The 26,842-nt window shown below is 42.8% G+C and overlaps 1 protein-coding gene across 1 annotated transcript in view; it reads left to right on the top strand.

Annotated features, from left to right (window-relative positions):
* The window catches only part of msh4 (mutS homolog 4), a 110,262-nt gene that overhangs the window by 72,050 nt on the left and 11,370 nt on the right, over positions 1–26,842 (top strand). The window contains exons 11-19 of the mRNA XM_078219229.1: positions 471–535; positions 2,484–2,653; positions 7,949–8,085; positions 10,585–10,688; positions 11,368–11,492; positions 15,628–15,828; positions 17,975–18,093; positions 20,869–20,997; positions 26,096–26,270. Of these exons, the coding sequence (XP_078075355.1) occupies positions 471–535; positions 2,484–2,653; positions 7,949–8,085; positions 10,585–10,688; positions 11,368–11,492; positions 15,628–15,828; positions 17,975–18,093; positions 20,869–20,997; positions 26,096–26,270 (1,225 nt within the window). The remainder of the gene's footprint in view (positions 1–470; positions 536–2,483; positions 2,654–7,948; positions 8,086–10,584; positions 10,689–11,367; positions 11,493–15,627; positions 15,829–17,974; positions 18,094–20,868; positions 20,998–26,095; positions 26,271–26,842) is intronic.

Below are 26,842 nucleotides of genomic sequence, written 5' to 3'. Positions count from 1 at the left end.
CATCAACCGAGCAGGGAAAAGCCTCAAGATAGACCTGTGTCATTGTAATAACGTTAACACAGCATGGCAGAAGTATGTGCTCCACTGAGTACACTCTTCCTTTTTTTAAGATTGCATCTCCCTTGTTTTCAGTTCCCCATCAAAGGAAATATTTTCTCCATATCTACCTGTTAAATCCCTTTTTTGATCTGAATAGGGATCGATAATGACGAAGTGGAGATGCATATTTCCTGTATAGAGCAAAGAGAAATGACATATGCATCAAAAACACCAATACAGAGAAGCTTGAGAACTAAGTAACGTTACAGCAGGGACATTATAGGTGTTGTGAAGGAGGGAAGAATCAAAACCGCTGAGTAAAATGAGCTTTTAACTGAAATCAGCTATCTCTTTTTCAGAAAATGTTGAATAATATAATAATTTTCCAAAACTGCTGAGAGGTGTTTACAATCATTGCTTTTGTTCTACAGGAAACTTTGAAAAGTTGCAAGACATCATTACTTAAGGCTTATTGCAGTTCACTTGAAGATAGCAGGTAACCCAAAGTAGTAATTTACCTTATTTATTTCAATCATACAGCTGCATAATCAAATTGGGTTTAATTAATTAAAATGACTTAACCAGATATCATATTAATGTTGGACCTGAAAATAACTTGGAGTTGGGGAGAGGTGGGATGAGAGAAGGCTTGTGGATGGAGAACCTGAACAGGATTTCCCACAGGATCTATTTTAAATGATCTAAACAGGTTTCCCAACTGACAGCCAGGGTGTGGAGGGAGTAGTGGAAAAGTGCATGTGGGCTAGGGCTCAGCCAATCATCATAAAATTGGGCGGCACAGTGGTTAGCACTGCTGCCTCACAGCGCCAGGGACCAAGTTCGATTGCCGGCTTGGGTCACTGTCTGTGTGGAGTTGGCACGTTCTCCCCGTGTCTGCATGGGTTTCCTCCGGGTGCTCCGGTTTCCTCCCACAGTCTGAAAGATGTGCAGGTTAGATGAATTGGCCATGCCAGATTCTCCCTCCGTGTACCCGAACAGGTGCCAGAGTGTGGCGACTAGGGGATTTTCACAGTAACTTCATTGCAGTGTTAATGTAAGACCACTTGTGACTAGTAAATAAACTTTAAAACTTTAAAATTGTTTGGTCAAGTTTGGTGGTGGCAACCCTTCCTAATCCTGCTGGCCCCTAAGCATTGGAGGAAAGACACTAATCTCACAACCTGGCCCTTTTTGCCTCTTTTCATCTGTTGGGTTTCCTGGGGTCCAATGGAATTGGAAAAATAAAACAACTTGAAATGGAGCCACACAGGCTCCGAAACTTATTTTACCAAGCTATTCTCCTCCTGCTAGTGGCTTTGTTGCTCCAACCCAGCCCATCTCTGTTAAAGCTGGATAAAAGCTTTGTCTGCTTTGACAAAGGGTCATCTGGACTTGAAACGTCAGCTTTTTCTCTCCTGACAGATGCTGCTAGACCTGCTGAGATTTTCCAGCATTTTCTCTTTTGGTTTCTGTTAAAGCTGGAAGTGGCTGAATGGGTGACCAGTTTTGGTGAGATTTTCATTTTTTATTTTTATCGCCACCACCTCCTGCCTCCTTTCCCACACACCTTTGGGATTAAAATTACCCCCATGTAATCTTACAACACAAAAGAAGCAATTTTGACCCATTCTGTCAGCATAGGTTCTTTGAAAGAACTACCCAATTAGTCTCACCCACTCTTCCTCCATAGCCTTGCAATTCCTCCCCTTATCCAGTTTAGCTTTGAAAATGAACTCACTTCCACCATCCTTTTAAGCATTGCATTCTAGATCACAACAAGTTTGAAAAATTCTTTCATGGCATGTATGTGTTGCTGACAAGGCCATCATTTGTTGCACATCCCTAGTTGGTCCTCAGGTGATGAACCACCTTCTTGATCCACTGCAATTCATCTGCTGTGTTAAAAATAAATATTCACCTCCTCTAATCTCCTTAAATCTAGCTTTTCTGGTTACTGACTCTTTAGGCAGTTTCTCCCTATTCATTCTGTCAAAATCCTTCAGATTATTGAACCCCTCTGTTAAATTTTTTTGTTCAGTCATGGGGCATGAGCATTGCTGGCAACTTATTACCCATCCCAAATCGCCCATGAGACAGTGGCAGTAAACTGAACTTCTTGAACAGTTTAACCTTCTCTGCTCTAAGGAGAACAATCTGAGCTTCTTCAGTGTCTCTCTGCATATAACTGAAGTTCCTCACCCCTGGTGCCAATCTGGTAAATATCCTCTCCAACTTCTTTGAGGCCTTGACCTCCTTTTTAATGTGCCCAGAATTAGACAGCTGGGGCTTAATTTTTATCTATTTCATATTTTATCCCAAGTTCATAAAGTTCATTGAGGAATTCGTTTTTTTAAAACTTGCTTTGCTTAACTTTTTTAATGTTTCTTTTTAAATATGTTTTCAATAAATTCATTGCATTTATTTTTGCACTGTGAATATTACAGATTCAATCTCATTCTGGAGCAAATCAAAACTGTCATCAATGATGATACCAGGTACATTAAAGGCTGCTTGAACATGAGAACTCAGAAATGCTACGCTGTCAAACCAAATATCAATGAGTTCCTTGATATTGCTCGCCGTACATATGCAGAGATTGTAGATGACGTGGCAGGTACAGTTTCCATGTTGGTATCTTACTGCGTCTGACAAATGAATATGAAACAGTTCAGATAAACAAGTTTAAACTGTTAAAATGAGCGGAGTTTCCACTTTAAAATTGTGCCGGTTAGATTATAGGTGCAATTTCTGCACATTTGCAGAATGGCAAACCCTAAATTTTCCATGAACCAGCTAGTGCATTAGGGCAGTAACATGCTTTTTTTCCTTTCCATGATAAGTGTGTAAGATGGGATAGTCTCACGCAGTTTTATTTCATGATCAGTGGCGAAACAATGTTGTTTGATGCTGACTATAAGCATCTTGCAGGTTTTGTGGTGTGGATTCCTCTTTCTTGACGAGAGTTTCAATCTGGAGCCAAGTCATGGGGATCTCCAGGTGTTCAGGAATATTGATGTCATTAAGCTGGGTGAGCATCCAGTGACTTTTAAATATCTCACAGATAGCAAACTGATTAGTGGAAAACACTGAATCCCTTCACTTTTAATTTTCAGATAGAGGTTGAATCTGTCATTTTCACATTGATTTTGATTAGATTAAGATAGAAGCTAAAATAATGTGAACAGAATTTATCAAAAATAATCCCTTATTTTAAAGTTATATGTATTTTTTTTATCACAATGGAGACATTGGAGACAAAGCTAAGAGTGGGGGTAAATGGGTGTTTTTCTGGTTGGTGATCAGTGACTAGTGGTGTGCTTCAGGGATCAGTATTGGGACCGCAATTGTTTATGATTTACATAGATGATTTGGAGTTGGGGACCAAGTGTAGTGTGTCAAAATTCGCAGATTACACTAAGATGGGTGGCAGAGCAAAGTGTGCAGAGGACGCTGAAAGTCTGCAAAGGGATATAGACAGTCTAAGTGAGTAGGCGAGGGTCTGGCAGATGGGGTATAATGTTGGTAAATGTGAGACTATCCATTTTGGTAGGAATAACAGCAAAATGGACTATTATTTAAATGGTAAAAAATTGCAGCATGTTGCTGTGCAGAGGGACCTGGGTGTTCTTGTGTAGGAATTGCAAGGAGTTGGTTTGCAGGTGCAGCAGGTAATTAAGAAGGCAAATGGAATTTTGTCCTTTATTGCTAGAAGGATGGAGTTTAAAAACAGCAAGGTTATGTTGCAGCTATATAAGGTGCTGGTGAGGCCACACCTGGAATACTGAGTACAGTTTTGGTCTCCTTACTTGAGAAAGGATATACTGGCACTGGAGAGGGTGCAGAGGAGATTCACTAGGTTGATTCCGGAGTTAAGAGGGTTGGCTTATGAGAAGAGACTGAGTAGATTGGGGCTTTACTCATTGGAATTCAGAAGAATGAGGGGAGATCTTATAGAACCATATAAGATGATGAAGGGAATAGATAAGATAGAAGCAGGGAAGTTGTTTCCACTGGCGAGTGAAACTAGAACTAGGGGGCATGGCCTCAAAATAAGGGGAAGCAGATTTAGGACTGAGTTGAGGAGGGACTTCTTCACACAAAGGGTTGTGAATCTGTGGAATTCCCAGCCCAGTGAAGCAGTTGAGGCTCCCTCATTGAATGTTTTTAAGGCAAGGACAGATAAATTTTTGAACAGTAAAGGAATTAAGGGTTATGGTGAGTGGGCGGGTAAGTGGAGCTGAGTCCATGAAAAGATCAGCCATGATCTTATTGAATAGTGGAGCAGGCTCGAGGGGCCAGATGGCCTACTCCTGTTCCTAGTTCTTATATTCTTATGTTCTTTTTTGATGTTAGCTTTTCAGGGTTAGTGGGGGTGTTTAGTATTTATTATGAACTTAGTACATCATCATATCTCAGTTAATAAGTTGTAATCTGTTCAAGGGTTTTATGAGTCTAACCAAGTAAAATTGAAGTTTTCATCAACTCAGTGATTGCTTAAGGATTACAGTCTGGGAAGACCTCAACAACATATCTGCTGGTGGAATCAACAATGTCTAGATTTCTGTCATTGTGCGTGTGCAGACTCCAAGCTTCTGTCAGTTCAGTGGGATAATGATGCCGAATGCTGACAGTTTCTCCATCATTATCATCACAAAATCCAGCCCATTATTAATGGCGCTGAAAATAAGGTTATCCCTGAAAATAAGGATATTTATGAAGTCTGTCCAGTTCTGCACTTGCTAGTGACCTGATGTAAGTGTCAGCGTTTGAAATGCAGGCCCCTTTAAGAAAGAAAACCAAGAATTGAGGGCAGCTGATGTTTACTGAAGCTTGTGTTTAACAGCTGAGTTTTTTCCAGTTGGGGAAGCTTCTTCAGTTGGGAGAGGATCCGGAAGGTAAAGTAGAAACCAGTGTTTGCGCTGAACTATTGAACAAAGAACAAAGAGAATTACAGCACAGGAACAGGCCCTTCGGCCCTCCAAGCCTGCACCGACCATGCTGCCTGACTTAACTAAAACCCCCTACCCTTCCGGGGACCATACCCCTCAATTCCCATCCCATCCCATGTACTTGTCAAGACGCCCCTTAAAAGTCACTACCGTATCCGCTTCCACTACCTCCCCCAGCAACGAGTTCCAGGCACCCACCACCCTCTGTGTAAAAAATCTGCCTTGTACATCTCTTTTAAACCTTGCCCCTCGCACCTTAAACCTGTGCCCCCTAATAATTGACTCTTCCACCCTGGGAAAAAGCTTCTGACTATCCACTCTGTCCATGCCTCTCATAATCTTGTAGACTTCTATCAGGTCTCCCCTCAACCTCCGTCGTTCCAGTGAGAACAAACCAAGTTTCTCCAACCTCTCCTTATAGCTAATGCCCTCCATACCAGGCAACATCCTGGTAAATCTTTTCTGTACCCTCCCCAAAGCCTCCATATCCTTCTGGTAGTGTGGCGACCAGAATGGAACACTATATTCCAAGTACGGCCTAACTAAGGTTCTATTGTACCACAATAAAAGCATGGTCGATGCAGGCTTGGAGGGCTGAAGGGCCTGTTCCTGTGCTGTAATTTTCTTTGTTCCTTGTTCTTTGTTTAAAACAGTTGTGCATCATCTAAATGGAGGTCGGTCACCAGTGGTGTGCCCCAGGGATCTGTTCTGGGACCCTTGCTGTTTGTCATTTTCATAAATGACCTGGATGAGGAAGCGGAGGGATGGGTTGGTAAGTTTGCCGATGACACGAAGGTTGGTGGGGTTGTGGATAGTCTGGAGGGATGTCAGAAGTTACAGAGGACATAGATAGGATGCAAGACTGGGCGGACAAGTGGCAGATGGACTTCAACCCAGATAAATGCGTCGTGGTCCATTTTGGTAGGTCAAATGGGATGAAGGAGTACAATATAAAGGGAAAGACTCTTAGTACTGTGGAGGATCAGAAGGACCTTGGGGTCCCGGTCCATAGGATTCTAAAATCGGCCCCGCAGGGGAGGAGGTGGTTAAGAAGGTGTATGGTGTGCTGGCCTTTATCAATAGAGGGATTGAGTTTAGGAGTCCGGGGATAATGATGCAGCTATATAAGACCCTTGTCAGACCCCACTTGGAGTACTGTGCTCAGTTCTGGTCGCCTCACTATAGGAAGGATGTGAAAAAGATTGAAAGGGTGCAGTGGAGATTTACAAGGATGTTGCCTGGATTGAGTGGCATGCCTTATGAGGATAGGCTGAGGGAGCTCGGTCTTTTCTCCTTGGAGAGACGAAGGATGAGAGGAGACCTAATAGAGGTGTATAAGATGTTGAGAGGCATAGATCGGGTGGACTCTCAGAGGCTTTTTCCCAGGGTGGAAATGTCTGCTCCGAGAGGACACAGGTTTAAGGTGCTGGGGGGTAGGTACAGGGGAGATGTTAGGGGTAAGTTTTTCACACAGAGGGTGGTGGGCGAGTGGAATCGGCTGCCGTCAGTGGTGGTGGAGGCGAACTCAATAGGGTCTTTTCAGAGACTCCTGGATGAGTACATGGGACTTAATAGGATGGAGGGTTATAGGTAGGTCTAGAAGGTAGGGATGTGTTCGGCACAACTTGTGGGCCGAAGGGCCTGTTTGTGCTGTAGTTTTTCTATGTTCTATGTTCTATCAGAAGTCTCCTGCTGCTGAATTCAGTGAATGGCTTTTCACCTGTTTAACATGGTCGCAGAGGACTAACCTCAATCTCGTCAGGTGGGAAGATAAAGAAATCAGAAAGCAATTCATCTTTCCGACAAACGTAAAGTTCCTGGCAGTTTTTAAGTTGCAATTTCTGAGTCACACTGTCAGATCAGAAACTATGATTATCCCACCAGTCTGTTCAGCATTGGAACCATGCAAGCATTGGAAGAATGAGGTGGAGATGTGCACTCAGGTCACTGCTCTAGCCAAGAGGAAGCAAGGGATGGGTTTGACCTTACCAGAAAGAACAAAGATTGAAAATAAAGTATTTTTGGAACTGAATATAATTGATCTAGTTTGTTGAGTCTATTGCAATATATGGACAGAATTTACAAAACAATAACTTGTTAGAAGCCTACAAGGCGTGGTCAATATTTGATTGTCCATCTTCTTAAAACTATTAATCCATAGAAGGATTTTGAATGATTATATAAAAGACTAAGGAAATTTGACCTAGAAACTCCGGAGTCTGTGCTTGTGTTCAAATTATTAGATTGTGCATAAATCTCACATGGCTAGATTTTTGGTTCTGTCGAGGGTTCAATTTTGTGGTGAGAACTCTTTTTTTGATCAAATGACTGTTGCCTTAAAGAAAACATTTTAGGGAAACAATCATTTTCAGCTACCTTTGCAGGAGAGTTTGGAAATTCTGCAACTGAATAGAGAATGGAGGACTCCAGAATTACTGACTCTCAAAATCGGCAGATGGTGGAATTTGAATTCCATAAAAATAATCTGGAATTAAGAGCGTTCTGATGACCATGAAACCATTGTCAATTGTCATAAAATGTCCTTTAGGGACATTTCCTTTAAGGAAGGAAATCTGCCCTCCTTACCTGGTCTGGCCTACATATGACTCCAGATCCACAGCAATGTGGTTGACTCTCAATTGCCCTCAGGCAACTAGGGATGGGCAATAAATGCTGGCCCAGCCAGCGACGCCCATGTCTCATGAATGAATTTTTAAAAATCATACATTTTTGTTCTTTCTTTGGTTATTTCTTTGTTTTTACTACTCCATTTGGTATATTCTTTCCATTTGGATTAAAACAACAGAGGTCAAATATCCACTAGACAAGAAATGGTTTTATCATTGATTTTGCGTTGTGCTGACTGCACCGTATTTGATTTGATGAATCTGTAAATGACACTTCAGTAACTCCTACGAGGCTTGATAAGTCTTTTCACTATTTCATGTTAAATTGAGTAGGAATGATAACACAGCTGGGAGAAAAATATAACCTGCCTCTGAAAACCAGCTTCAGTACCACCCGAGGATTCTTCATTCAGCTGAGCTGTGACGGAGTTTCATTCCCTAATGGACAACTGCCTTCAGAGTTCATGAAGGTGCGTTACTCATTGCAGCTTCTGTTAATTACAATTTTTAAACATGGTATTAAGTCATGCTGGGTTCCAATTACAAAGAAGTCTATTTTTAGTGGATATATCCTTCATAATTTTAATTGGAAAATCAAATGAATTGTTGAACTTCCCTTTTTCAACAAAAGTAGCCTGCATTATACAGCCCCTTTGACATAGTCAAACACCCCAAAGTACTTTACAGCAACTTCATCAAACAACATTTAATGTTGAGCCACATAAGGGGATATTAGGATCTGTGACCTAATGCTTGGTCAAAAAAGTAGGTTTTAAGAAACATCTTAAAGGAGTGGCAGGATGGGGGAAATGGAGAGGCAAACAGGTTTAGTCAGGCTGGGGAGGATAGAGAAGCAGACAGGTTTGGGTAGGGGAGTGGGGGGGGAGGTGAGATGGAGAGGCAGAAAGTTTTAGTGGCGGGAGAGGGAGGATAGAGAGGCAGACAGATTTTGTCAAGGCGGGGAGGATGGAGAGGCATATAGGTATAGTGTGTGTGTGGCAGAGCTGGGGGGGAGGGGCATGAAATAGAGAACCAGACAGGTTTAGTGATAAATGGGGAAGATAGAAGGCAGACAGGTTTAATCGGGGTGGGGAGGAAGGAGAGGCATCAGGTTTAGGGGGGAAATTCATTTGTTTAGGGCCACAACAGCTGAAGACAAAGCTGCCAGTGATGGGACAGTGAAACTGGAATTCACAAGAGGCAGAATTGGAGGAGCACAGGATCAGGGCAACGTGATCCCATAAGAGAAGAGGCAGGCTCAGCATCCATCTCAGCAGATAGGCTTCCTAGTATCTGTATTAGTCACGGCTCAGTGACAGCCCTCTCACTTCTGAGCCAGAAGATTGTGGGTTCAAGCCCAACTGCAGAGACTTTGACTCATATTCTGGTCTCGCAGTCCAGGGTTGGGTCTGCTGTAATTTGGAGGAACAATCAAATCAAATACTGGGGCGAGATGCTGACTTTCAGATGAGATTTTAACTGAGGTCTTGTTTACCTTCTTGGGAGGACATAAAAGATCCCAGGCAGGTGGTGAATTGGGTTGCCCTCTGTTTGTGACAGGTGCTATCTAAATGCAATTCTTTCTTTCTTCCCCATTCAAATAGGCACCAATCAACAATTTCATTCTAAATCCGTGAGTTTAACAGACAAAGTGACAAGCAAGCGTAAAACACAATGGTACCCATTCAGGATGAACATGTATAGCTATGTATACTGACTGATATGGATTGATCATTGGTTAACAGGCACGAAACAGAGAGTAGGAATAAGCTGGTCAGTCTCAGAATAGCAGGCTGTTACTGCATGGGTTACCACGAGGATCAGTACTGGGACCACAACTGTTCACAATCTATATAAATGATTTGGATGTGGGGACCAAATGTTATATTTCCATATTTGCTGATAACACAAAACTAGATTTAGAATGTAAGCTGTAAGGAGGATGCAAGGGGCCTTGAATGGAATTTGGACAAGCTAAGTGATTGGGCAAGAACGTGGCAGATGAAATATGTGTGAAGTCATCAATTTTGGTAGAAAAAACAGAAATGCAGTGTATTTCTTAAATGGTGAGGAATTGGGAAGTACAGGTGTCCAAAGGGTCCTGGGTTTTCTTGTTCAAGAGCCACTAATAGCTAGTGTGTGGATGCAGCAAGCAATTGGGAAGACAAATGGTATGTTGGCTGTCATTGCATAGGGATCTGAGCACAGGAATGAAAATGTCTTGCTGCAATTGTACAGAACCTTGGTGAGACCTCACCTGGAGTAATGTGTACAGTTTTGGTCTCCTTATTTAAGGAAGGATAAACTTGCCAGGGAGGGAGTGCAACAAAGATTCACCAAATTAACCCCTGGGATGGCAGGATTGCCTTATGAGGAGCAATTGTGGAAACTGGGTCTGTAACTAGAGTTTTGAGGAATGAGAGGTGATGTCACTGAAGCTTTAAAAATTCTTAAAGGGAGCGATAGGATAGATATTGGAAGGATGTTTCCCCTGGGGGTGGGGCTAGAATCAGAGGATCCAGTCTCTGAATAAGGGCAGACTGTTCATATGGAGGCATTCCTTCACAAAGAGGGTGATGAATCTTTGGAATTCTCTACCCCAGAGGGCTGTGGAAACTCAATTATTGAGCATGTTCAAGACAGAAATCAACAACATTGCTAAATATTAATGATATTAGTATATGAAAGAGATGGAGATAGTGCAGGAAAGTGCCGTTGAGCCATAATTTAATCGAAGGGTAGAGCAGGCTCAACAGGCCAGATGACCTACTCCTGCTCCAATGTTCCCATTTTCCTAGTCAACCTTATGTATTAAACAGGCAAAGTCTAGACATTTAACTGGCACAAAGCTGCTTAGCATTTTATAATGGCATGCCTGCCTCCTGCATAGGCTGTGATGTGGGATCTTGGCCTGACTTGTTCTGAGTCCTGCAGAAAGCTTCTGTTATAACTTGTGAATTCCTTCCCAGGTCACCGTGATGAAGAATACTTACAACTTCACTACCACCGACTTAATTAAAATGAATGAACGGTGCCAAGAGTCTTTGCGGGAGATTTACCACATGACCTATCTGTAAGGAGATTAGGAATATTCATAAAGCAACTTTTGTTCTTTCAAGAAAGCTGGTATATTCTTGTAACAGATGGCAGGAGGCCAAAAATGGAAATAAACTAAGAATAAAATGCAATGAATGGAAGTCAGTTGTGGCTTCGTGGGTGGCACTCTTGCCTCTCTGTCAGAGGTCTCACTCCAGAGACGTAAGTGGAACATCCAAGGCTGACATTCCCACTGTAGCACTGAGGCCGTGCTGCATTGTTGGAGGAGCTGCCTTTCAGATGTGACGTTAAACTGAGCCCTTGCCTGCCTTGCAGATGGGAGTAAAGGATCCAAAATCACCATTTTGGAAAAGGGAATGCCCCCTGATGTCCTGTCAATATTTATTGCCCCAATCTTTCACACATTGTTGATAGTGGTACCTTACTGTACACAAATTGGCTGCCAGGTTTCCTCTATTACAATAAAGTATTTATGTCTGTAAAGTCCTTTGGGATTTTCTGAGGTCCTAAATGCAAATCTTTCTTTTAATGGATTTAATCATGTCAGATAAATAAGCAGTTATATTGATCGAGTTGCTAGCAAGGAACTTGATGGCCATATGTTTTCTGCTGCTTATTTTTTACAACTCAATAATCAAACCTATTTTGTTTTGCTAACAACCTAAATTGTAATTGTTTTCTTTGTCTTTATCCAGGGTAGTTTGCAAACTCCTAAGCGAGATCTACAAACACATCCATTGTCTGTACAAGCTGTCAGATGCAGTTTCCATGTTGGACATGTTGTTGTCCTTTGCGCACACCTGCACGCTTTCAGACTATGGCAAGGGTCTTTCCTGTTTTTTGTATTGCAAGTGACAATGTTTAAATAAGTGTTTGAGAAACAAACTTAACACACTGTAATTTTAACACAAATTTAGCTAAAATTCAATTCCTAGCAATTGACTACGGTGCCTCAGTTTCTGTTACATTTTAGGAAAATTTAGTTTTTTTAGTTATTAGTTGCAAGTAGGCTTACATTAACACTGCAATGAAGTTACTGTGAAAATCCCCTAGTTGCCACACTCCGGTTACCTGTTTGGGCACACTGAGGAAGAATTTAGCATGGCTAATGCACCTAACCAGCACGTTTTTCGGACTGTGGGAGGAAACCGAAGCACCCGGAAGAAACCCATGCAGTCACGGGGAGAATGTGCAAACTCCACACAGACAGTGAGCCAAGCCGGGAATTGAACCCGGGTCCCTGACACTTTGAGGCAGCAGTGCTAACCACTGTGCCACCATGCTGCCCTCAATTATGTAAAATGAAAAGGGCTGGAGCTCTCCATTAAAGAGAAAGCTGATGAGTGAACGAATAGAAACCTTGAAAATTATGAAAAAGTTTGATAGAATAGATAGAACATGTTTCTACATTTGGGGGTGATTGAAATAGAGGCTACAAATATAACATAGTCACTAATTAATCCAATCAGAAATTCAGGAGGCATATCTTCACCCAGGGAGTGATGAGAATTTGGAACTAGCTAGGAGTGATTGAGGTGAATAGCATAGATGCATTTGCGGAAATGCTGGGCAACACAGGGAGAAAAGACTAGAAAGTTACAATGATATAATGAAATGAAGAGGGGCTGAAAGAAGGCTTGTGTGGAGCATGAACCTTGGGGCTAAATGGGAAGGTGGGATCAGGATATTGAATTTGATGATCAGCAATGATCATAATGAATGGTGGAGCAGGCTCGAAGGGCCGAATGCTTCTATTTTCAATGTACTTTTCTAAGTATAAATGCAGCATAGATCAATTGGACCAAATGGCCTGTTTCTGTGCTGGACATTCTCTGTAGTTTGCTATCCTGCCTTCTCAAGGCGTTGGCTTTTGCCAAATGATTCCACGTGTGTGAAGCATCCTCTGGTACCTGATTCTAATGGCTATTCTTCATGCATGATTCTATCCTAAGCTAAACAAGCTATTAAGCATTCTTCTAAACTCCAATGTGTAGGCCCAACCTTTTCAACCATCCTTCACAAGATAAGCTCTTCATCCCAGGATTGAATTGAGTTAATCTTCTCATTGTGGTGGGTGGAGCCCTGGTAGAGCTGGCAAGGCCGACTCCACAGAGATCGGGACACCCTTTAAAAATAGTGCCCCAATCGGCACAGAAAATGAACCCTCTTCTGGGGCTTATATCTACCTCTGTGCCCTCGGGGGGGTGTGGGTGGGGGGGGGGGGGTCCCCTTGTCTTTTTTCCATTTTTGCAAAGCTGTTGGAATCCTTGCCAACATAACATCACAATTCTCACCATATTTTCCGCCTGTGTGCCATTCCCGCTGACAGCTAATGTGGGCCCTTGGTCTTTACAGTAAGTAATACCCTGTCATTCTCTTTTTCCACCTGGAGTGGATAACTTCACACTTATCCATGTTATACTGCCTCACTCAACTTGTCGAAGTCTCCTTGAAGCCTCTTTACATCCTCCTCACCTCTCACATTCTCACCTAGTTTTATGTCGTCAGCAAACTTGGAAATATTACATTTAGTTCTCTCACCCGAATCATTATGAATAGCTGAGGCCCAAGCACTGATCCCTGTGGTACCCCCACCAGTCACTGTCTGCCACTCTGAAAAAGATCAGTTTATTCCTACTCTCTGTTTCCTATCTGCCAATATACTGCCATTAACAATTCCCCAGACTCACTTGCTAAAGGACCAACATGAACTTTAGTTCCTCTTTTATTTAAATGCTTGTAGAATCTCGTATCTGTTTTTATATTACTAGCTAGCTTTCTCTCGTACTCCACTTTCTGCCTCTTGTTTTCTTAGTCATTCTATGCTGGTTAAAATCTGACCTATCTTCTGATTTACCACTACTCTTTTCCAAATCTTTCAATTTTATGTTATCTTTAACTTTCTTATTTAGTCACAGATTATGTATCCATCTCAAAGAGTCATTCTTTCTCACTGGGTTAAATTGTTGCTGAGAGTTATTAAATATCACACTATTGTACCTTTTAACCTTGTTTTCCAGCTGATACCTTTTACTTGGTTTAAAACTCTAGTCTTAGGGATACACTGTACTTTTCTTCAAACTAAATATGATATTCTATTATATTATGATTGCTATTACCTAGAGGCTCCTTTACCATGAAGTTATTGATTAACCATGTCTCATTGCTCATTACCAGGTCTGGAATAACCTGTCCCCTGGTTGGTTGTAGAACATTCTGGTTTAAGAAATTGTCCTGACCTGGACAACATTCGTGCTGCTAAGTTATGAGTAACATTTACGTCAGGCAATAACCTTTGCCAACAAGAGAAAATCTAGCTGCCTATCCTTGGCATTACCATGTCTGAATTTCCAGCATCAGCGTCCTGGGGGGCAGGGTCACCATTGACTAAAATCCTAGCTGGACCAACAATGTCAGTACTTCACACCACCTTCTCAAGAGTAATTAGGAATGAGTAATAAACTGCTAGTGGGCTCACATCCTAAGAGTATATTTTTAAAAAATCCATACTTAATAAAGATTTTTGAATCTCATTCTTGGTCATTCTTTCAGTTTCCTGGAGCCTAAATCCTGGAATTTTCACCTTAAACTTCTCTACCCTTTAAGATGCTTCTGCAAACATATCTCTTTGACCAACTTTTGACCACTTGTGCTAATATCCCTTCATTGGCTTACTTCCAAATTCTGTTAGATAGCTCTCCTATGAAGTGCCTTGGGCTGTTTTACAATGTTAAGTATGCTATATAAATTCAAATTGTTGTTGAAATCTCCAATTGACTCCTAGTCTGACTGAAATCAGCTACTTCATGTCAAGGAATATAACCTGGAACTATGGGATTTGCACGGATTTGTGCAGTACCGGAAAGCGCCTCTACAAAGCCATTGAATTAAGAATGTGTATACGTTGGAGTTTACAGGACTGTGGGGAATCTCATCGAAACAAATAAAATTCTGAAAGTGCTGCACAGATTGGATGCCGGGATGATGTTTCCCCTGGCAGAGGGTTAGAGCAAGGGGTTACAGTCTCAAGATACAGGGGAGGCCATTTAGGACTGAGGTGAGGAGGAACTTCTTCACTCAGAAGGTGGTGAACCTGTGGAATTCTCCAGCACAGCAGGCTGTGGAGGCCAAGTTACTGATTTTAAGAAGGAAATAGATAAATTGATGGACTCTAAAGGCATCAAGGAGTAGCGGGGAGTGCTGGAGGATGGCGTTGTGATGGAGGATCAGCCATGATCATATTAAATGGCAGAGCAGTTTCAAAGGGCCAAATGACCAACTGCTTCTATTTTCTATGTTTCTATGTGGGAGGTTTCAAATACTGGGACTTGGAGTAAATTATAACTTCCCAGTGGTTGCTCTGCTTATATGTATTCTCACAGTCGGACAATTCTGTTTTGTAATAATCAGAGCACACAACTTTAAGGAATTGACAAAAGAACCACAGGTCTTTTCATGCACTGAATTATTATGGTCTGTAATGCACTGCTGAGAAGGGAGGTGAACAGATTCAATAATAACTTTCAAAGGGAATTGGATAAATACTTGTAGCAGAAACAATTGCAGGGCTTTGCAGAAAGCACAGGAGAGTGTGACTAATTAAAAAGCTGTTTCAAAGAGCTGGCACAAGCACAATGGGTCTATGATTCTATGACAGACAATTCATTCGATGTACATTTGAATTCCTACTCCAAACTTAGCAATTTTTAATGAGTAATAATTAAAAGGGTAGTAACTGTACAGAAAAGTTGTTATTTGTTCCCTGTGACATTTGCTGGCTCTTTGTTCTTTGCTCATAAGTTCTTATAATTGGTCAGCGGAAAATAGATAGAAACACTTCCACGCATTTATCCTGTGTTTTGGTTCTTGTTATGGTGGATTGCTGAGCAAGTTCAGGGAACTAATATCAAAATCCAACCAGGTTTTCATGATTGATTGTTCTTGGTTTGCTTCAGTTCGTCCGGAGTTCACCGATACGTTGGCTGTTAAGCAGGGACGGCACCCTATTCTTGAAAATATATCGATGGAGAAGCCTGTTGCTAATAACACGTACATCTCTGATGGCAACAACTTCATCATTGTCACTGGGCCCAACATGAGTGGAAAGTCAACCTACCTTAAACAAATCGCCCTGTGTCAGATTATAGCCCAGATTGGTGAGTAGGAGTTTAGCAGAGTGAAATTAGATCTGAGCAAGAGCTAAATAGGCTTGAATTGCAGCAGTGATCAGGGAGAGTAGAAGTACAGGCGGGGAGTGTAGAGTGACAGGTGGAGAGGTTGGAGTGAAGGGCAGCGAGTAGATTAAAGGGCTGGGAGTGTAGAGTGCCAGACAATGAGGATTAACCCGACTATCTGTGCAGTGCAGCCTGTTTTATGGGCACTGTACTCACTGCTTCTTCATTACTGATTAAAATCCTTTAGGGAGCCTCATTACCAAAAGGACTGAAATGGTTCAGAGGTGCCTTCTCTGGGCTGTCAGAAGTTGAGTGTCACCCCCCTTCCAAAAACAAATAGTAACAGACATAGGGCGGAATTTTACTGGCAAGTCCGCCCGAGGTTCGTGTGATCCCACCCGAGGCCAATGGAGAATGTCCCGGAATCGGGATGGGCATGCCGGTAAAATTCCAGCCATAATTTTCGAAAGAATTGCATTTGAACTTTCAGGATCCTGGATATGTTTACCTGTTGTGTAAGAAGTTAAATTTACTTCATAATGAATTGTCTTTAGAACCATGTTCTTTTGACCTCCTACAACCTCGCTCTTTACCATCAAATTAGAGGTCTTCAACCTCTGAACTCACTGTTAATGGCATTCCATGATATTCTGCACCTCCTCTTATGTGGCTTGGTGTTGAATTTTATCTTATAATCTCACTGATAAGCGTTTTGAATGTTGTAGCAGATACAAAGTCCCTAAACCAAGCAGTTTCTTCCGGGTCCTGCTGTGTTGTGTGTGGATAGACCTCTGCTGAATCTCTGGATTGGACACTCTTCTATGATGTGGTGCAGAGTTTGCTCTTTCCCACGGGCACATAGGGGGCTGGCACTAATGTCCCATCTGTGGAGGTTGGCCAAGCAGGGGCCATGGCCATTCCTGAACCTGTTGAGTGTGGACCACTCTTTCCTTGGAAGGTTGCAGCCAGTCAGCTGTTGGGTTGGGTTTGAAACCAAATACTTGTTTGTCATGTCCAATGATTCCCATGTGTTTGTCCATATGGAATTTGTGTTGAACTCTTGTGTGGGAGGGTTTTTCCACATCGGCCTTCTTGATGGGAATCGTACCTTGGGTACGAATACTGAATAGATCAGCAGATGGAGGGCATTGCGAACTTTTCCTATCATTTTGTGGGTTGTTACAAGTCAGTGGATATGTGGAGGAGTGATGTTTACCAGGACAGGGAGCCAAGGGAATGATGTTAAGCATAGTGTTCCAGTAATGATATACATGGTAGCATTCAACTGGGTGTCAAATGTGTGTGTCTGTGTGAGTGTGTGTGTGTGTGTGTGTGAGTATGTGTGTGGACTTGCTTTAGAGTATTAAATGAAGTGCACAACAAGACAGGAATGCACACTGACTTATGTGCCTACTATGTTATGTGGAAAATAGTTATTGCATTGGCTGGGATACTGAGCACAGAAGAATGTTAATACTTGCCTGGGGAGCTTGACACTCAGCTACAGAGTGATTGAAAAGTTAAGGGATTTAAATTCTCAGCTTTTAAACAAAAATTTTTTTGTTACCAATTTTCCCCCCACTTTCTCTCTCCATTATGTTGTCAACAGGTCATTTTTCATATTGGAACCAAGCAAGCATTTGTTAGAATATTATTCCAGCATGGGGTGAGAGAATATCACTGTCAAACTTCTCCTGACCTCCAGTCATCTCACTTTGTTATAGGAGCCATTAAACCATTCTCATTAACAAAAGATTACAAAAATCAACAAAGAAATTACACAAATATTTTAAATATCATGAGAAAAGAAAAGGCTGAGGGGCTGACTTGATAGAGGTATTTAAACCTATGAAGGGATTTGTTAGGGCTAGAGAAAATGTTTCCATTTGTGGGAGAGACCAAAACTAGGTTTCATTAATATCAGTGAAGTTCATGTGGAGTATAAACACTGTCATGGACCAGTCGAGCTCAATGGCCTGTTTCTGCGCTGCAAATTCTACATGATTCACATAATTCTGAAAGAAACTTGCAACAAACATTGTCAAATTTAAAAGATAAAGTGTAAATGCATACATGCTTTGAGGAAGTTGGAGGAGTGATAGATAAATTCCCCTTTCTGCACCATTAGGTTCCTTTGTTCCAGCTGAGTATGCCTCATTTCGAATAGCCGACCAGATCTTTACCAGGATAGGTGTAGACGATGACATTGAAACAAACTCATCAACATTTATGAAGGAGATGAAAGAGGTGCAAAAATCTTATTATCCTTTTTAGTTCTTTTGGAAGATATCTTGTTCATGGTAATTAATGTTTGATATAGAAAGCACGTCAGAATCATCTAGAAATGTAGAAATGTCTTTTACCTTATAAACCAGGCTGATATGCCAATGCAGCACTGAGGGAGTGCGGAACTGTTGGAGGTGTTGTCCTTCAGATAAGCTGTTAAACTGATATCGTCACAGGTGGACATAAAAGATCCTGTAGCACTATTGAAAAAGGGCCAGGTGTGATGTCCCTGGTGTCCTGGCGAATATTTATCCTTCGTCTAGCTTCACTGAAAACAGATTGTCTGGTCTTTATCATTTTGCTGTTTGTGGGAGTTTGCTGTGCACAGATTGATGACTACATTTCCTAAAACAGTGACTACACTTGAAAAGTATTTCATTGGCTGAAAAAATACAAAGTAAGAAAGAACTCAAACGGGGAATTAGAAAGGTGAAAAAGGGGTCACGAAATGTCCTTGGCTGACAGGATTAAGGAGAATCCCAAGGCATTTTATTCATACGTTAGGAACAAAAGGGTTGTCAGGGACAAAAGTGGGGAATTATGCTTAGAGCCCAAAGAAGTAGGGGAGATCCGAAATGAATACTTTGCGTCGGTATTCACAAAGGAGAGGGATGTGTTGACTGGAAGTGTCTTGGAGGGGAGTGTTGAACCGTTAGAGAAAATCTCCATTACAAGGGAGGAAGTGTTAGGTTTTTTAGAGAATATAAAGACTGACAAATCCCCAGGGCCTGATGGAATCTATCCAAGGCTGCTCAGGGAGACGAGAGATGAAATCGCTGGGCCTCTGACGCAAATCTTTGTCTCGTCACTGGACACAGGTGAGGTCCCAGAGGATTGGAGGATAGCTAATGTGGTCTCGTTATTTAAGAAGGGTAGGAAGGATAACCCGAGATATTATAGGCCGGTGAGCTTGACGTCCGTGGTAGGGAAGTTGTTGGAGAGGATTCTTAGAGATAGGATGTATGCGCATTTAGAAAGGAGTAAACTCATTAACGATAGTCAGCATGGTTTTGTGAGAGGGAGGTCATTCCTCACTAACCTGGTGGAGTTTTTTGAAGAAGTGACTGGGATGGTTGACGAGGGAAGGGCCGTGGATGTCGTCTATATGGACTTTAGTAAAGCGTTTGACAAAGTCCCTCATGGTTGGCTGGTGAAAAAGGTTGGATCTCATGGGATAAAAGGGGAGGTGGCTAGATGGGTGGAGAACTGGCTTGGTCACAGAAGACAGAGGGTGGTAGTGGAAGGGTCTTTTTCTGGCTGGAGGCCTGTGACCAGTGGTGTTCCGTAGGGCTCTGTATTGGGACCTCTGCTGTTTGTGATTTATATAAATGATCTGGAAGAACATGTAACTGGGGTGATCAGTAAGTTTGCAGACGACACGAAATTGGCTGGACTTGCAGATAGTGAGGAGCATTGTCAGAGGCTACAGATGGATATAGATAGGCTGGAAATTTGGGCAAAGAAATGGCAGATGGAGTTCAATCCAGATAAATGCGAAGTGATGCATTTTGGTAGAGCTAATGTAGGGGGGAGCTATACGATAAATGGCAGAACGATAAAGGGTGTAGATATGCAGAGGGACCTGGGTGTGCAAGTCCACAGATCCTTGAAAGTGACGTCTCAGGTGGAGAAGGTGGTGAAGAAGGCATATGGCATGCTTGCCTTTATAGGATGGGGCATAGAGTATAAAAGTTGGGGTCTGATGTTGCAGATGTATAGAACGTTGGTTCGGCCGCATTTGGAATACTGCATCCAGTTCTGGTCACCACACTACCAGAAGGACATGGAGGCTTTAGAGAGAGTGCAGAGGAGGTTTACCAGGATGTTGCCTGGTATGGAGGGGCTTAGTTATGAGGAGAGATTGGGTAAACTGGGGTTGTTCTCACTGGAAAGACGGAGGATGAGGGGTGACCTAATAGAGGTGTATAAAATTATGAAAGGCATAGATAGGGTGAATGGTGGGAAGCTTTTTCTCAGGTCGGTGGTGACGTTCACGAGGGGTCATAGGTTCAAGGTGAGGGGGGGGGGGAAGTTTAACACGGATATCAGAAGGACATATTTTACACAGAGAGTGGTGGGGGCCTGGAATGCCCCCACTGGGAACGTTTAAGACTTATCTAGAACGGAGTGGGAATGGAGGGATACAAAAGAATGGTCTAGTTTGGACCAGGGAGCGACGTGGGCTTGGAGGGCCGAAGGGCCTGTTCCTGTGCTGTATTGTTCTTTGTTCTTTGTTCTTTTGAGACATTAGAAGTTGTGAAAGGCGCCATAAAAATGTAAATTGTTTCTTCTCACAACCAAGCAACACTTAGAGAGCTTTGAAATCTCATTGCTCGAGCACCGTGGAGTTTATCTGTTTAATTTATTTGGAGCAGCTCTCTTCACCCCCCAACTCCCAACCAATCCAGACTAAGGGGAAGCTAGACAAGGTAAAGGAATCGAAGGTTATGCTGATAATGTGAGATAAATGTGAGTGGGAGAAGGCTCATTTGGAGCATAAACACCAGAATGTGACCCTTTCGGCTGTACATTGTAACTTAGTTTGCAGCAAAGCAAAGTGACAGTACAGCTGCACTCTTAGACCTGATATCAGACAGGCCAACTTTATGAAAGCACCTGTCTGTCAGAATGTGTGTTAAAGATTCTGTTTAAAGATTCTGTTAGACAAGAGTTGTGCATTTTTGCATTTGGTGATTTATTTAAAAGCAAATTATGCATCTCTTCTTTTTCTTACAGATAACATACATCATGCACAATGTCACTGACAAATCTCTCATTATAATTGATGAATTGGGTAGAGGAACCAGTACAGAGGAAGGTATTGGCATCTGCCATGCAGTCTGTGAATTTCTGCTCAGTTTCAAGGTAAAGGATTTGGTCATTTTAGTCTTTGTGTGAATGATCTTGAAAATTTATAAAGATGATACCAGAAAATTAGAGGTTATACATATCAGGAAAGGTTCAGCAGGCTAGATAAAACTGAGGGATAACCTGATAGAGGTCCTTAAAATTATAAAGGAGCTTCATGGGACAAAATTTTGCAGTCCCTCTTGGCGGGTTTGCAGGTGGAAGGGCCTACCTCAACCTGTCCACAATTTTACAGTGGGTAGATAAGGCCCAGGGCGGACCGTCCACCCTCACCCCAGTATGTGGCCGATAATTGTACAAAGCAGCGAAAGGATGTCTGCTCGAGACATTCTGGAAGAGGCCTAGACGAACATCCTGCTCGGGACTTGGGCAGGGGGCCCCCTTCCTTTATCACATTACTCATCAAATCCATCCTGTGGAATAATGGCGGCTGTGATCAGATCATCGCTGACTGTATTCAAATGGTTACTGGATAAACATATGGATGATATTGGAATAGTGTAGATTAGAGGGGCTTTAGATTGGTTTCACTGGTCGGCGCAACATCGAGGGCCGAAGGGCCTGTACTGCGCTGTAATATTCTATGTTCTATGTATATTGTGCAAACTGATGAATGGGCCTAAGGCTGCCGCTTTCAGTCCTGAAAGTGCCCAGTCTACCTCAGCTTATGCTGGAAGAGTAAAGTGACTCAGACATTTGAGCAACAGGCAAAGTTAGTCGTTTCATGCTGTTACTACGCAGTGCCAACACAAGTGGTGTTCTCCACTGACAGGATGCTGCTATTAAGCCAAAAAGATATTCTCCCTATCACACAAATGAGTAATGTGCTATATGAATTTCAGTGTCAATGTGATTCCAGTTATGTAAGCTGTACAACTGGTGGATTGTATGAAACAGCATGCACCTTTGACTGTTCGCAACAGGCAAAGTACTGAACAAACTAGTCCGTGATTGCAAAACTCAAAACATAGTGTCCAACATTGGATATGCTTCCATGATTGGACAACACTTGCTAAAAACTCCTGTGCTAAGAATTATACTGAAAGCCAATTTAAGATTATCAGTCAGGCTCGCAGTGTAGCTCACAGCCACATCTATTCACACACAGACTCTTTGCAGACAGAATGAGCATGTCCATGCATTTGAGCCTTTGTTAACCAAACAAAAACTTGGGGAACAGCCTGGTTCATTCCCCATGCCAAGCAGAGTCAACCTGGTTTGAATTTGAACAACAAGTTTAGAACATAGAACATTACAGTGCAGTACAGGCCCTTCGGCCCTTGATGTTGCGCCGACCAGTGAAACCAATCTAAAGCTCATCCAACCTGCACTATTCCAATATCATTCATATGTTTATCCAATGACCATTTAAATGCCCTTAATGTTGGCGAGTCCACTACTGCTGCAGGCAGGGCATTCCAGCCCTCTGAGTGAAGAACCTACCTCTGACATCTGTCCTATATCTATCACCCCTCAGTTTAAAACAATGTCCCCTCTTGCTAGCTATCACCATCCGAGGAAAAAGGTTGTCACTATCCACCCTATCTAATCCTCTGATCATCTTGTATGCCTCTATTAAGTTACCTCTTAACCTTCTTCTCTCTAACGAAAACAACCTCAAGTCCCTCAGCCTTTCCTCATAAGACCTTCCCACCATACCAGGCAACATCCTGGTAAATCTCCTCTGCACCCTTTCCAATGCTTCCACATCCTTCCTATAATGCGGCGACCAGAACTGTACGCAATACTCCAAGTGCAGCCGCACCAGAGTTTTGTACAGCTGCAACATGACCTCCTGACTCTGAAACTCAATCCCTCTACCAATAAAAGTTAACGCTCCGTACGCCTTCTTAACAACCCTATCAACCTGGGTGCCAACTTTCAGGGATCTATGCACATGGATACCGAGATCTCTCTGTTCATCCACACTACCAAGTATCTTACCATTAGCCCAGTACTCTGTAATCCTGTTACTTCTTCCAAAGTGAATCACCTCACACTTTTTTGGCAGTTAACTGTTCACTGCTGCATTCTCCTTGGCAACTCTTCTGCCAATCAAAGTCCACTTGCCAATCAATCAGCATTCTCTTCTGATGCTATATAATTGTTCTCTTTATTGTTGGTTATCTTAATGATCTGTCTCTTTCTCAGAATTTTATATAGTATGTTATTTGTCAGAAGTGTAAGTGCCAATTTGTGCCACATCGAGTTCCCACAAACAGCAATGTAATAATGGTTGTGATAATCTGTTTTACTGATTTTAGTTGTGTATTGGTCAAGACAACTGGAGGTGAGCATCCCTGCTCCTTTTTTCCTATTCATGGGACATGGGAATCGCTGGCTGGGCCAACATTTATTGCCCATCCCTTGCGGGGCCAATTAAGAGTCAACCACATTGCTGTGGTTCTGGAGTCACATGTAGGGCAGACTGGGTAAGGACGGCAGATTTCCTTCCCTAAAGGACATTCGTGAACTAGGTGGGTTTTTACAACAATTGAAAATGGTTTCCTGGTCATCATCAGACTTTTGATTCCAGATTTTTATTGAATCCGAATTTCACCATCTGCCGTGGTGGGATTTGAACCCATAAGACCATAAGACATAGGAGCAGAATTAGGCCACTCGGCCCATCAAGTCTGCTCATGGTTGATATTTTTCTCATCCCCATTCTCCTGCCTTTTCCCCATAACCCCTGATCCCCTTATTAATCAAGAACCTATCTATCTCTGTCTTAAAGACACTCAATGACCCGGCCTCCACAGCTTCTGCGGCAAAGAGTTTCACAGATTCACCACTCTCTGGCTGAAGAAATTCCCCCTCATCTCTGTTTTAAAGGATCGTCCCTTTAGCCTGAGGTTGTGCCCTCTGGTTCTAGATTTTCCTACCAGTGGAAACATCCTCTCCACGTCCACTCTATCCAGGCCTCGCAGTATCCTGTACGTTTCAATAAGATCCCCCCTCAACCTTCTAAGCTTACATAAGAACATAAGAAATAGGAGTAGGCGTAGGCCATCTCGCCCCTCAAGCCTGCCCTGCCATTCAATAAGATCATGGCTGATCTGAAGTGGATCAGTTCCACTCACCCGCCTGATCCCTATAACCCCTAATTCCCTTACCAATTAGGAATCCATCTATCCGTGATTTAAACATATTCAACGAGGTAGCCTCCACCACTTCAGTGGGCAGAGAATTCCAGAGATTCACCACCCTCTGAGAGAAGAAGTTCCTCCTCAACTCTGTCCTAAACTGACCCCCGTTATTTTGAGGCTGTGCCCTCCAGTTCTAGCTTCCTTTCTAAGTGGAAAGAATCTCTCCACCTCTACCCTATCCAACCCCTTCATTATCTTATAGGTCTCTATAAGATCCCCCCTCAGAATTGGAATTCTAAATTCCAACGAGTACAAACCCAATCTGCTCAGTCTCTCCTCATAATCAACACCCCTCATCTCTGGTATCAACCTGGTGAACCTTCTCTGCACTCCCTCCAAGGCCAATATATCCTTCCGCAAATAAGGGGACCAATACTGCACACAGTATTCCAGCTGCGGCCTCACCAATGCCCTGTACAGATGCAGCAAGACATCTCTGCTTTTATATTCTATCCCCCTTGCGATATAGGCCAACATCCCATTTGCCTTCTTGATCACCTGTTGCACCTGCAGACTGGGTTTTTGCGTCTCATGCACAAGGACCCCCAGGTCCCTTTGCACAGTCGCATGTTACAATTTTTTTCCATTTAGATAATAATCCAATTTGCTATTATTTCCTCCAAAGTGAATAACCTCGCATTTGTCAATGTTATACTCCATCTGCCAGATCCTCACTCACTCAGCCTGTCCAAATCTCTCTGCAGACCTTCTACGCCCTCCACACGATTCACTTTTCCCCTTATCTTTGTGTTGTCTGCAAACTTTGTTACCCTACACTCAGTCCCTTCCTCCAGATCGTCTATATAAATGGTTAGTTGAGGCCCCAGTACCGATCCCTGCGGCACGCCACTAGTTACCATCTGCCAACCAGAAAAGCACCCATTTATTCCGACTCTCTGCTTCCTGTCGGATAGCCAATCCCCAATCCACGCCAGCACCCTACCCCCAACTCCGTGTGACCCAATCTTCTTCAGCAATCTTTTGTGAGGCACCTTATCAAACGCCTTTTGGAAATCCAAAAGCTTCAACGAGTACAGACCCAGAGTCCTCAACCGTTCCTCATACGACAAGCTCTTCATTCCAGGGATCATTCTTGTGAACCTCCTCTGGACCCTTTTCTAAGGCCAGCACATCCTTCCTTAGATATGGGGTCCAAAAATGCTCACAGTACTCCAAATAGGGTCTGACCAGAACCTTATACAGCCTCAGAAGTACATCCCTGCCCTTGTATTCTAGTCCTCTCGACATGAATGCTAACATTGCATTTGCCTTCCTAACTGCTGACTGAACCTGTATGTTAACCTTAAGAGAATTTTAAACAATGACTCCCAAGTCCCTTTGTGTTTCTGATTTCCTAAGCATTTCTCCATTTAGAAAATAGTCTGTGCCTCCATTCCTTCTTCCAATGTGCATAACCTCACACTTTTCCACATTGTATTCCATCTGCCACTTCTTTGCCCACTCTCCGAACCTGTCCAAGTCCTTCTGCAGCTCCCCTGCTCCCTCAATACTACCTATCCCTCTACATCTCTTTGTATCACCCAGAGCATTACCCTGAGTCTCTGTATTACCGGTCCAATGACAGTATCACTATGCCACCGTCTCCCCGTGATTTCTCCTTTAAAATAGTGCCGATGGGACCTTTTGCATACACCTAAAGGGTCCAGATGACGTCTAAGGTTACTTTGCTTGTTTGAAAATATTGCAGTAGTGCAGCACTCACTCAGTAATGCGCACCCTGAGGCGAACAGCCTAAATTATGTACTCTGATCTCGAGAGTGGGCCTAAATCCACAAACCTCAGCCTTAGAAGCATGAGTGCTGTCCACTGAGCCATGGCTGACTCATGGTATTGTGTGTAGATTGAAATACCCCTACGGACACCTTTGTTGAAATGGTTTTGTTGGCTATTTGTCACTTGGAGTAAACTATTTTCTTTCTATTCAGGCATTCACACTATTTGCCACTCACTATCTGGAAGTTTGCCAGCTGGATGCTTTGTATCCCAACGTGGAAAACAACCACTTCGAAGTTCGACATAACCAAAGCAACACAGGGAACTATAATAAGATTATCTACACATACATTCTCTCTAAAGGTTATACTGAGGAGAAAAACTATGGTAAGGTACACTGCAGAACATGAGAAATTTGGAAGAGGAGGAGGCCATTCAACTCCTCGAGCCTGCTCAATCCTTCAGTTAACTTGTGGCTGATCAGGATCTCAATCCTATTTGCTTCATATCCTTTAATGCCCTTGCCCAAAGTTTCATCTGACTCAGCATCTTTATGCAGGCGAGAATTCTAGATTTCCACCATCCTTAATGCAATAATGTGCTTCCTGATCTCACTCCTGAAGCGCCTTGCTTTATTTTCAAATTAAGTCCCCTTGTACAACTCAGGACATAATTTCTCTATATCTTTCGAATCATAGAATCCCTACAGTGCAGAAGGAGGCCATTTGGCCCATCAAGTCTGCGCCGACCACAATCCCACCCAGGCCCTATTCCCGAAACCCCCATATTTACCCTGCTAATCCCCCTGACACTAGGGTCATCTGAACACAACTAATCAACCTAGCCTGCACATCTTTCGACTGTGGGAGGAAACCAGAGCAAACCCACACAGACACGGGGAGGATGTGCAAACTCCACACAGACAGTGACCCAAGGCTGGAATTGAACCAGGGTCCCTG

The sequence above is a fragment of the Mustelus asterias genome, chromosome 8, assembly GCF_964213995.1.
Source record: "Mustelus asterias chromosome 8, sMusAst1.hap1.1, whole genome shotgun sequence".
NCBI lineage: Eukaryota > Metazoa > Chordata > Chondrichthyes > Carcharhiniformes > Triakidae > Mustelus > Mustelus asterias.
Note: the sequence above shows the minus strand (reverse complement) of the source record. Positions and strands in the feature narration are given on the sequence as shown.